The sequence below is a fragment of the Doryrhamphus excisus genome, linkage group LG20, assembly GCF_037039965.1.
Source record: "Doryrhamphus excisus strain RoL-2023G ecotype Guam linkage group LG20, RoL_Dexc_Guam_v1.1, whole genome shotgun sequence".
NCBI lineage: Eukaryota > Metazoa > Chordata > Actinopteri > Syngnathiformes > Syngnathidae > Doryrhamphus > Doryrhamphus excisus.
The window spans coordinates 12,835,001-12,847,808 of NC_136376.1; the positions used below are offsets into that span (position 1 = coordinate 12,835,001).

Sequence of the window (12,808 nt, forward strand, 5' to 3'; positions counted from 1 at the left end):
TATTATGTGCATTTTATACATGAGGGAACACATTACTCAAGTCTAGGGCAATATGAGCAAAGTCACTTAAAAAGTGGACTTTCATTACTTCATAATGCAATTACAATGCAGCTGTTTTGTAAGAATGTTGTCCATCAACCATCATCCTTACTCATAGTCAGTCCATAGACACTAGCCGGCTGCTCGCTGGCCGGTGTGGTGTGGCGAGGTGTCACTACGCCAGTAACATAGTTCTGGAACATAATGTTAATAGTAAAGACAGCAGTGTGCCTGTACTAGCTTGGTTTATATGTATGTTACATTATATGAAAATGGAGAATTGCTGGTGCTTTTTGGAGGTTTTTACGGGGCTTTATTGGCAGAATAGGTGCCTCCACTTTTTATATATCTCAAACACACTAAGAAGAGAAAGTATTTGTTTCACAGAGGATTGTGGACGATTGCCAAAATTCCCCCAAAAATGTGAATTGAAATTCCCAAAGATGTGAAAGCAGGAAAAAAATGACTAAATGCTCCTATAGCAGCATAAAATAAAATAAGATAATGGGGAATTATTTTCGAAGAAGAACCATCTGACCCCTGTGCTACGTCAGGTTAAGCTTGGGGATCAAATATATTAGTTTTGTAAAAACAAATTTAGCGCCTTTGTTTCATGTCTCATGTCTTTGTAAGGGGCTAAACTTACTAAAACAGTAGGGAATCAATTGATTATTTCTCCCACTGTATTATATTACAAAGTAGCAACACCACCAATGCTGTAATACAACTAAATAGCAAACTGCTGAGACTACTTAGAAGTGATTCTGGCGATTATCTGCTTTGTGAACCATACTCACAGCAACTGTGATAGACTCATCCTTTAATTAAATAGAGACATTAACTGAAGCATTTCCACTTATCATATCAATTCACTATCATAACCATCATAATACTCACTCTGTATACAGATCCTCAACCATTGCAACAATTATAACAATGAGAGAAACGGAGAAGATCTGACATCCAGAACCAATGAGTGAGGAGAAAATCAGTGGGCGGCTTGAGGGCCGAAAGACATCTCCATGCACCTGTTTCCAACCATATTCATCTCCCAGGTCTCTGTCCTGTTGGGAAGACCATAGCATAGTCTAATTGGTTTGACAGACCAACATTCTACAACGCCCCAATATACAGATAGGATCATTTGCTTGCCATGTCGTCCATTTCCTCCTCTTTGCTGTATCTAGCGTAATCCTTTCGGAGGGTCCTCATCAAAATCATGGACACTAGGCCGACCAAAAAGATCACCATCATGAAGGAGTTGAAGATAGAGAACCAGTGAATCTGAGAAGATTGAGTGAAAAACATTGATTATATATCAGATATCAAAATAGTTGTAGATTAATTGGATAATCATTTACTCATCTTGGCAGCTCTACCGCAACCTTTCACTTCTTACCAGAATTTGAGTAGACTATTTTTGCTTGAGTGGCTGGCTTATTTTTCCACTTGTGTTACAAAAAAGAACTGTACAAAGTAGGGATGTCCCAATCTGATCTTCAGGATTGGGATCCAATAAGCTATTTTTTGAAGATCGGATTCTATCAGCTTCCGCCATGAAATTCATCTGATCCGGTTGCTGTATCATGTTTCATAACCATATTCAATTCCACAAATTCATGTTTGAAACAAAAGACAAAATGGCCTCAGTTACATAGTTCAACTTGAACCCAAGAGATGTTAGACAAATCCTTACATCACTGTAATGCGTTTGCAAACGAGACATGACCTAAACCAAATATACAACTCACCCTGTGTTGGAAGAATGATGGGTCAAGGTACTTGTCAAACCTGTCCTCAAACTTCACATCTGACTTCTTCCACTTCACCTGTTCATTGAGATGCACAGTTGTATGTATTTACATGACCCACATTACAGACAAATACATTATTAATGAAATGATAAGTCAATCAGTACTCACCGAGTAAGACATTGCAATCCGGGTGTTAGGCACGAGTCGGACTTTCCCTTCACTGGTAAGATTCACGTCAACAATTCTGTTACTGTTAAAGCCAATCTCCAATTTCTTGTATGTCCAAAGGTAGTGGTCTTCTCCATTTTCATCGGCCTCACCAACAATACCTTGAAAAAAATTATATGGATGGACTATTACATCAAAAAGGAACTGACAAAGGCATGAAAGCACATTGAAATAATCACCATTATGCTGTCAACACACGAATGCCATATGACGGTCATTTGTAAGACTAGCTATTTGGCTTTGGAGATATTTATTGTATTTACCCGTCACTATATTTACATAACCCTAGTGATTTATTTGTGCAAATGTGACAGTTATTGCTAATATGTTAAACTTACGTAATCCGCAGGCTACCTTGTGTGTTATTTTACTAAAGCAGGATGTTACCATGTTTCTGTGATGACATTATGATAAATGTCTCACATGCTACTTCTTTGCAGAGTATTCACAACTGTGACTTTTCTTACTTACGAGTATGGTGAGGTAAGAAAGTGTACACTACAATTAAACCACTCTTGTGTTTGTTTTTGTCTCTGAACAAGAAACTGTAACGTCTTTGTTTTACAGACGATAAATACTAAGGACTGACCGATACATCAGCCGGCCGATATTCGCGTTTTTTCCTTGTATCGGTATCAGCTGATACGCGCGTGGGTTCGCCGATGTATTTTTCCACCGCATGATTTACAGTCAGGCATCCGGCGGGGCAACACAAAGGGTCCCCGCAACACACGTAGTCGCGGTACCCCGCCCCCACTGTTGAATCACATCAAGAGCACATTTTCACAAGTAATAGAGTTAGCTTGCGTTTAACACTTTACTAAGCCCATCACATATCGTATAAAATTGTGTCAGTGTGATGTGTTTGTGTGTGTGGAGGCGGGGGGGGGTTTAGAAAGCTTAGAAAGTTTAAGAAAGCTGAATTCTACTGTGTTCAGTGTTTACATTTCAATAAATATTTGTTATCATGGTCATTTCTTCATGTAAATTGAGGGATCAAAAGCAGTATTGGCCACAAATATCGGCCCAAGCAAAATCGGCCATCAGCTAAGGGTGATGGAAAAAAATCGGTTTCGGCCCCCAAAAAACGGTCGATCCCTAATAAATACAGTATGTCATAAAAGTGAGTACACCCCTCACATTTCTGCAAATATTTTATTATCTTTTCATGGGACACCACTGAAGAAATGAAACTTTGCTACAATGTAAAGTAGTCAGTGTACAGCTTGTAAAATGTAAATTTACTGTCCCCTCAAAATAACTCAATACACAGACCTTAATTTCTAAACTGCAGGCAACAAAAGTGAATACAACCCTAAGTGAAAATGTCCAAATTGGGCCCAATTAGCCATTTTCTTTCCCCAGTGTCATGTGACCCATTAGTGTTACAAGGTCTCAGGTGTGAATGGGGAGAATGTGTGTTAAATTTGGTTTTATCACTCTCACACTCTCTCATACTGGTCACTGGAAGTTTAACATGGCACCTCATAGCAAAGAACTCTCTGAGGATCTGAAAAAAAGAATTGCTGCGCTACACGAAGATGGCTTAGGCTATAAGAAGATTGCCAACACTCTGAAACTGAGCAGCAGCACGGTGGCCAAGACCATACAGCGGTTTAACATCACAGGTTCCGCTCAGAACAGGCCTCGCCATGGTCGACCAAAGAAGTTGAGTGCACGTGCCCAGCGTCATATCCAGAGGTTGTCTTTGGAAAATAGACGCCTGAGTGCTGCCAGCATTGCTGCAGAGGTTGAAGGGATGGGTGGTCAACCTGTCAGTGCTCAGACCATATGTCGCACTCTGCATCAAATTGGTCTGCATGGCTGTCATCCCAGAAAGAAGCCTCTTCTAAAGATGATGCATAAGAAAGCCTGCAAACAGTTTGCTGAAGATAAGCAGACTAAAGACATGGATTTCTGGAACCATGTCCTGTGGTCTGATGAGACCAAGATAAGCTTATTTGGTTCAGATGGTGTCAAGCGTGTGTGGCGGAAACCAGGTGAGGAGTACAAAGACGAGTGTGTTTTACCTATAGTCAAACATGGTGGTGGGAGTGTCATGGTCTGGGGCTGCATGAGTGCTGCCGGCACTGGGGAGCTACAGTTCATTGAGGGAACCATGAATGCCAACATGTACTGTGACATCCTGAAGCAGAGCATGATCCCCTCCCTTCGGAAACTGGGCCGCAGGGCAGTATTCCAACATGACAACGACCCCAAACACACCTCCAAGACAACCACTGCTTTGCTAAAAAAAGTTAAGGGTGAATGTGATGGACTGGCCAAGCATGTCTCCGGACCTAAATCCTATTGAGCATCTGTGGGGCATCCTCAAACTGAAGGTGAAGGAGCATAAGGTCTCTAACATCCACCAGCTCCGTGATGTCGTCATGGAGGAGTGGAAGAGGATTCCAGTGGCAACCTGTGAAGCTCTGGTGAACTCCATGCCCAAGAGGGTTAAGGCAGTGCTGGAAAATAATGGTGGCCACACAAAATATTGACACTTTGGACATTTTCACTTAGGGGTGTATTCACTTTTGTTGCCTGCAGTTTAGAAATTAAGGTCTGTGTATTGAGTTATTTTGAAGGGAACAGTAAATTTACACAGTTATACAAGCTGTATACTGACTGCTTTACATTGTAGCAAAGTTTCATTTCTTCAGTGTTGTCCCATGAAAAGATATAATAAAATATTTGCAGAAATGTGAAGGGTGTACTCACTTTTGTGACATACTGTACATTGGTCTACTGAGGTGAAAGTCTGTATTAATTTTAAGGATTGACCGATACATCGGTCGGCCGATATATTGGGCCAACATTTGCGTTCTTTACTTGAATCGGTATCAGTTGATAAGCGCGTGGATTCACCGATATATTTTTCCGCCGCACGATTTACAGACAGGCATCCGCCGGGCAGCTACGTGTTGCCGGAGGACAGGCAACACACGCAGTCGCAGCACCCCGCCGCCACATCATAACAAGGGTACGTTTTGAACTTTTAATTAGCCTCTAACAGTTAGGCTTAGTTGAAATAATGCCACCTGCTTTGAAATAGGCGACATGAATGCCAAATAAAAGAATAAGCTTGCTTTTTACACCATACATAGCACTTCACATTTCACTGGGTGACCGCTGGGCATAACAGTTTAAGTCATGGTATGACAGGAAATCCCAAAAACATCACATACCAACGCAACCGACGAATAAAAGCACTCTCACTAATTGAGCAGACCAAGAATGAACAACTATGCAACTTAAACTACAAACTAACGCACTATTTACATCGACGGTAGACGCTGGACACCCGGAAGTGCTCCCAGCGACGGTACAATATAGTTTAGTTTGTGGGTCTGAAAGTGCCTACCGTTGTAATTAGGGAGCTGTTGATGTAGTTGGAGGCTAATATGTACAGCTGTTAAGAACACCGCTTTAATGTCAACGTTGTCAATTCAGTCCCATGGTGTTTGTAGGAGTTTCATTGAGCAAATGCCGGGCTGAGGTTAAATGCGTGTCGTGTTATGTGTGTGCACTCTCTCCGAGCATGCACGTGCACACACGCACACAGAAGGAATTGGAGCAGCCATGTCTGCTTATGAGCGGTCTTTAGCGTGCACAACGCGGACTTTAATGATGAGAGAAATGTTTTATATACAGTAAAGTCTCGTTATATCGATATCGGTTATAACGAATTACTACTTATTACGATACTATTTTCATTTCCCGGCAAATTTCTAGTCTTTTATGATATAATTAGTTCCGTTAGTACGATACACGGTTATTATGATAATCCGGTTACTACGATGCCCTTTTCATCTCCCGCCAGCCAATTTGGTCTGCTTATATCGATACAAAAGCAGCTTAAATCAATCTTTGCTTAAGGATTTCAATACCAAAAAAGGACACGGCGAACGGCTGCTTCCAGTCAACTTTATTTTTCACACTTCCACCAGCAGAGCGCAGCACACACACCGATTCCCGCACTTCCTGGTTCACAGGTCATGCTCAACCCGCCCCACATAGCTGGCCAAACACATGCCTGTATAGAATCTATACACACGAGAGAAACCAGGAACGCAGTTGTTTCTTCTGTTGCAGTGTTGGAAGTGCGGGAATCGGTGTGTGTGCTGTGCTCTGGTGGTGGAAGTGTGAAAAATAAAGTTGACTGGAAGCAGCCGTTCGCCGTGTTCTTTTTTGGTATTGAAATCCTTAAGCAAAGATTGATTTAAGCTGCTTAAGTGCATTATTGCCCACTTTTAATGCAGTTCGGCGCAGGATCGGATATATGGATAGTCCGGTTATATCGGTATTTTTTCCGACTCCCGAGAATATCGATATAACGAGACTTTACTGTATCTTACTAAATTGTGTCGGGGGGGGAGCGCCTCACACTGCGGAGGAGCAGTCATCACATCATGCAAGATAAAACTACGACAGAAATGTTGCACAAATGGTTGAATGCAATGCAATGCACATGGATATGTCTTGAATATTTACTCCTTTTAAAATTTATAATGCTGTTTAAGAAAGCTGAATCCTACTACTGTGTTCAGTGTTTACATTTAAATAAATATTTAAACTTGAGACCTGGAGTATTTGTTATCATTGTAATTTTTTCATATAGATTGAGGGAGCAAAAGCAGTATCGGCCACAAATATCGGCCCAAGCAAAATCGGCCATCGGCTAAGGGTGATGGGGAAAAAAAATCGGTATCGGCCGGAAAAAAGACATATCGGTTGATCCCTAATTAATTTATTGTCATTCCGCTGCCATTAATTATACATGACACAGAACACCCGTAATGATACATGAAAATTCTAATACAGTTGTTAGAGCAGCACTTTATACAAACCATCTACAGTGCATCCGGAAAGTATTCACAGCGCTTCACTTTTTCTACATTTTGTCATGTTACAGCCTCATTCCAAACTGTATTAAATTAATCTCTTACCTCAAAATTCTACACAAAATACTCCATTATGGCAATGTGAAAAAAGTTTTTTTTGACAGGTTTTGAATTTATTAAAAATAGAAAACAAAAAAATCACATTTACATAAGTATTCACAGCCTTTGCTTAATACTTTGTTGATCCACCTTTGCCAGCAATCACAGCCTCAAGTCTTTTTGAATATGATCCCACAAGTTTAGCACACCTATCTTTAAGCAGTTTTGCCCATTCTTCTTTGCAATAAGTCTCAAGCTCCATCAGGTTGGATGGGAGACGTCTGTGCACAGCCATTTTCAGATCTCTCCAGAGATGTTCGATCGGATTCAAGTCTGGACTCTGGCTGGGCCACTCCAGGGCATTCACGGAGTGGTTCTGAAGCCAATCTTTTGAGATCTTGGCTGTGTGCTTCGGGTCGTTGTCCTGCTGAAAAATGAACCTTCGCCCCAGCCTGAGGTCAAGAGCGCTCTGGAGCAGGTTTTCATCCAGGATATCTCTATATATTGCTGCATTCATTTTTCCTTCTATCCTGACTAGTCTGCCAGTTCCTGCTGCTGAAAAACATCCCCACAGCATGATGCTGCCACCACCATGCTTCACTGTAGGGATGGTATTGGCCTTGTGATGAGCAGTGCCTGGTTTCCTCCAAACATGGCGCCTGGCATTCACACCAAAGAGTTCAATCTTTGTCTCATCAGACCAGAGAATTTTGTTTCTCATGGTCTGAGAGTCATTCCGGTGCTTTTTGGCAAATTCCAGACGGGCTGCCATGTTCCTTTTACTAAGGAGTGGCTTTCGTCTGGCCACTCTACCATACAGGCCTGATTGGTGGATTGCTGCAGAGATGGTTGTCCTTCTGGAAGGCTCTCCTCTCTCCACAGAGGAACGCTGGAGCTCTGACAGAGTGACCATCGGGGCCTTGGTCACCTCCCTGACTAAGGCCCTTCTTCCCCGATCGCTCAGTTTAGAAGGCCGGCCAGCTCTAGGAAGAGTCCTGGTGGTTCCAAACGTCTTCCATTTACGAATAATGGAGGCCACTCTGCTCATTGGGACCTTCAAAGCAGCAGAAATTTTTCTGTATCCTTCCCCAGATTTGTGCCTCAAGACAATCCTGTCTCGCAGGTCTACAGACAGTTCTTTTGACTTCATGCTTGGTGTTTGTGCTCTGACATCCTTTCCAAATCATGTCCAATCAACTGAATTTACTGCAGGTGGACTCCAGTTAAGCTGTAGAAAGATCTCAAGGATGATCAGAGGAAAAAAGATGCACCTGAGCTCAATTTTGAGCTTCATGGCAAAGGCTGTGAATACTTATGTAAATGTGATTTCTTAGTTTTCTATTTTTAATAAATTCAAAAAAAGTAAAAAAAAAAACTTTTTCACATTGTCATAATGGAGTATTTTGAGGTAAGAGATTAAATTAATACAATTTGGAATGAGGCTGTAACATGACAAAATGTGGAAAAAGTGAAGCACTGAATACTTTCCGGATGCACTGTAAGTGAGTCCATTGTTAGAGGGTGATTACAGTACGTAGTTACATAGTATGTAACACAAAGCATAAATAGGACAACTAGTGAAATAGTGAAAAATAAAAGATAACTGACTGAATCAGGTTAATACTGCCATGATTTGACTGTGAAGCTCACTCTGTACCGAATAGGAAATGTACTTGCATTGTGTCACGCTGCTTAGAGATAATGGCGTTGACAATAATGTGAGGTACGTTGATCTACAGTAGTGTGAAAGTGCTTGCACCCTTACTAGTTTGTTTGGGTTTTTTTTTTGCATGTCAGTCACACTTAAATGTTTCATCTAAGAAATTCAATGACAACTCAACTGAACAGAAAATGCATTAGCTACATGAAACTTTACAGTCTAATAGACACAATAATCCACCTGTGTGGAAAAGTGATTGCATGGCCTGTTAAAACATAACTGAGCTGAATTGAGATCTATCAGTCTGGAAAAGGTTATAAAGCCACGTATAAACATATTTACATTAGAAAGCTTTGAGACTCCAGCAAACCACAGTGAGAGCCAATATCAACAAATTGCAATAACATGGAACAGTGGTAAACCTTCCCAGGAGTGGCGGGCCAATGAAAATTATCCCAAGAGTGCAGAGACGACCCAACCAAGAGGTAACAAAGGACCCCACAAGAACATCCCATAAGTACTGGGCAAAAACGGCCTGCATGGAGTTCCAAGATGAAAACCACTAGTGAAAAAAGAATATTAAGAATCATCTCAATTTTGCCATAAAAATATTGATCCCCAAGACCTTTCGGAAAATCCTGTGGCCTGATGAGACAAAAGTTGATGTTTTTGGATGTTGTGTGTTCCATTACAACTCTCGTAAAAGTAACGTCACATTTCAGAAAAAAAACACCATACCAACAATAAAATGTGGTGGTAGTGTGGTGGTCTGAGGTTGTTTTGCTACTGATCTGGAAGACTTGCTGTGATAAATGGAACCATTAATTCTGCTGTCTACCAAAAAATCCTCCAGCCATCTGTTTGTGACCTCAAGTTGATTTACAACAATTCTGCAAAGATGAGTGGACCAAAATTCCCCCACAGATCTGTAAGAGACCGACTGCAAGGGATCACAAACGCTTGATTGAAGTTCCAACTGCTAATAGAGGCCCTACCAGAGGCCCTAGTAGAAGTAAGCGGCTTCAACTGTATTTTTTTTTTGGACAGAAAACAGATTGCCACTTACCCCAGATGGGCAGGTCATCAATATACATTTGGTACCAGTAATGATTCTTTATGGCATACACGAAAGCATCTCGTTTGGCTTTGTCCAGGTCAATCTCACAATACGTTGTCTGCATGACTTCATCTATAGGTGAGGGAAAAAATGCATTATTTTGATAGATATTAGAAAATTTCCAATACATTGTCAAGAGAGACATCAATCGAGGCCCGCAAAATTATATATATTTTTTTTAAAAAAGGTATTGTGGGGTTAATTTATTTGTCGCGCCATGCCTAATGTTGGTTGAATACTTTGAATGTACTCAACACATTCACTGAAAATCTGAAGGTTTTGAAGTCATCCGACTAAAGTTATCAATGTCAAAAGTCCAAGTCACATTGCAAGCCAGACCCCAGACTCACACTGGATGCACCGCGGCTGCCGGAGCAATCCGGAAAATGTAATTGTCTGTTGTACACTCACACCAGCTCTGTCCGGCAAAACAGAAAGAATCCGTTCAGGATCTAACGTTTTTTTTTTTTCAACCGTGACGGATCCAGTGTGAGTGCGGGGTTCAGCAATAGACTGCTTCACCCCAAGTGTGTGAAGGAGCGATATTGCAGGTCCTTTCTTCCTGCAGCTGTCAGGCTGTACAACCAGCACTGCTCCCAATAGACTTCTACACCACTATGTACATCTGTGTAATACTTGCTTTTATAGTCAGTATAGTTACTCCAGACCCCATTCACTGTACAATATCTGATCAACCTCCATGTGCAATATTAAGGGCTCAGAAATTGCAATATACTAAAGTTCTATGTGAAGTATTTCCATAATGCCTCATATTAACTCACTAGCAAGATCTCAGTGTATAGACTGGTCATATATCTCATCTCGTTGCATATTATCTACATACTGTATTGTATATAACTCTGGAAAAACTGTTGATTTTGTTAATACTTGGGTTGTTTATATTGCTTATTTTTCTATATTGTGTATTTTGTACTGCTTAACTGATTCTGTACTCTTGCTGCTGTGCAATGCAAATTTCCCCACTGAGGGACGAATAAAGGCATATCTTATCTTATCTTATGATATTTTCAAGTCCATTCCAAATTCATCAGAAATTGTGACTTGAGTCCAAGATCTTGGCTAAATAGCCTTCATATTTGTCCATCTACTGCATGTTCCCTCCCATCTAACAGCTTTCATTTGTCCTGAATCTGACAATATCGGGGAAGGAAAATAGATGTCAAAAGAACAAGAGTACACTTGACTTTACCTAGTCACACAGGCTGCAGTCACAAAAGTTATCAGCACTTCTCATTGAGTCTTTGTTGTGCCCCTCCTTTTTGCCTTGGCAATATATTTAGTTCCATAGTTATGGAGATGACAGTAGTAGTCTCTAAATGCAATCTTCACCTTTTTATTGTAAATGTTACATTGATAGAAACTGTGGTGAATTAGTTGTGAATATCAGAACCAAAGATACAAAGTTATAGTGGTGTTTTTTGTCAGCAGAGACCAGTGTTTCTCTATTTTTCTCCCATGCCAGTCCTTGGGGGAGAGAATTTTTTTCATGTTTCCGCAATTTGAAATACTATTGGAAACCAGCAGTATTTACGTAGCTGTACAAACCACTGTATGACTTGATGGCACCAGCATTCTTCAAGCATGAATAACAACACTAGTAAAGAAGAAATTTGGTATATAGACAGTAATATACAGTAAAGTGGTCCCCACCTGATGGCACTGGCCTACACTTTTACTTGTATAATTTTACTTTGAAGCACACCGATATTATTAAGTCTATGTATATCCTCCATGTCACGAACACCTGTACACCGTACACCTGTCACGAACCTGCCTATCATGCCATTCTTGCATTTGCTCATTCTGTCTCCTAAAATATTTCACGTGGTTCAGAAATCAGCTAATCCTGACTTTTATCAACTCTCATAATGTCAACATATTATACTGAAAACCGTGCCATTGAGTTCAGGGCATTCACACTGGTATGGATGATCACTCCATAAAGACAGACACTCCAAGTGAAATGCCATTACAACTGCTGAATACCTTTGAACTTGATGTTAAGGCCGCTAAATTCCAGCTCCACTCCTTGCAGAGCTTCTCCAAGTGTTTCATGGTAATGACTGATGGTCTTCTTTGAGCCCACACAGAAGGGCAAAGAGAAATACTTGTATGTCTCCTGTCGGTTGTGGTAAGGCCCCACTGTGTTCATCCATAATACTACCTCTTCCTTATCTGTGTACTGCAAGGAAAACATGTTTTGTTGTGAATGTTAGGCATAGTAACAACAACACTATTTTTGTCAATATGGAAAGTAACGTCAAACATGCAGTATCCGAGTTTGAGACATATTACTACAAAAAGAGTATATGTGTAAAAAGAGCGACGAGCGGGACTGATGTTAAACTAGTGTTTACGATACAGTTTACAATACGTATGAAGACAACCGTCACTTGTTGGTCATGTAAGGATGGCCTCTGAAGTCATTTTTGTCACCGCCTCCATTAAGCTATTTCTTTACATTAGCACATCTAATAACGCTTCTGTGAGCTAGTCAAACTTAAGAGTTACTTCCGCCGGCGGGTGCTGGGAAAGCGCTTGAGAAACGAGGAAGCTAACCTGCTAGCAGCCATACGTTTTGCCGTAAGCACCTTAAGGCCGACAAGTGCTGATGCTAGCTAGCTCACAGCAGGTTGTGTGTGGTTTTTCCATCCCCACGTCTTAAGGGTAAATAACGCGATGAGTGCCACTCGTGTATACGCTTCGAGTGCAGCTAGCCGTCGCAGCTAAGGAAAACGTTAGCATGTTTCACAGAGCACAAACGTCCATTATTGTCAAGATTCGGCCTTTGAAAGACAGTCTTACTGTGTGTTCGTGTTCATCTGCTTGGACAGGCAATAAGGAGCCCACGAGAATGAGGAACGCCACAGCTACCACCCTCCACCTGGATGATCCCATTCTTTTCAGAAAAAGTGTGCCGAAAGATCGGGGATGTTAGCTTCGCAGGGCTATCCCACCTTCTTCCTGGTTGTGTGACAGAGGCAGTTTTTCGCGATGCCTTCGTACGCATATGGCGTAAGTGTTTCACTGTGGCTCATCGGGTGCA

At 41.2% G+C, this 12,808-nt stretch overlaps 1 protein-coding gene across 1 annotated transcript in view; it reads right to left on the reverse strand.

Annotated features, from left to right (window-relative positions):
- Positions 1-12,783, reverse strand: part of tm9sf3 (transmembrane 9 superfamily member 3) — a 25,468-nt gene extending 12,685 nt beyond the window's left edge. Inside the window, exons 1-7 of the mRNA XM_058058006.2 lie at positions 12,568-12,783; positions 11,749-11,944; positions 9,691-9,813; positions 1,962-2,122; positions 1,791-1,868; positions 1,192-1,323; positions 937-1,103 (exon numbers count right to left, since the gene is read on the reverse strand). Coding sequence (XP_057913989.2) covers positions 937-1,103; positions 1,192-1,323; positions 1,791-1,868; positions 1,962-2,122; positions 9,691-9,813; positions 11,749-11,944; positions 12,568-12,660 — 950 coding nt within the window. The 5' untranslated portion in view covers positions 12,661-12,783. The remainder of the gene's footprint in view (positions 1-936; positions 1,104-1,191; positions 1,324-1,790; positions 1,869-1,961; positions 2,123-9,690; positions 9,814-11,748; positions 11,945-12,567) is intronic.
- Positions 12,784-12,808: the final 25 nt, after the last annotated feature.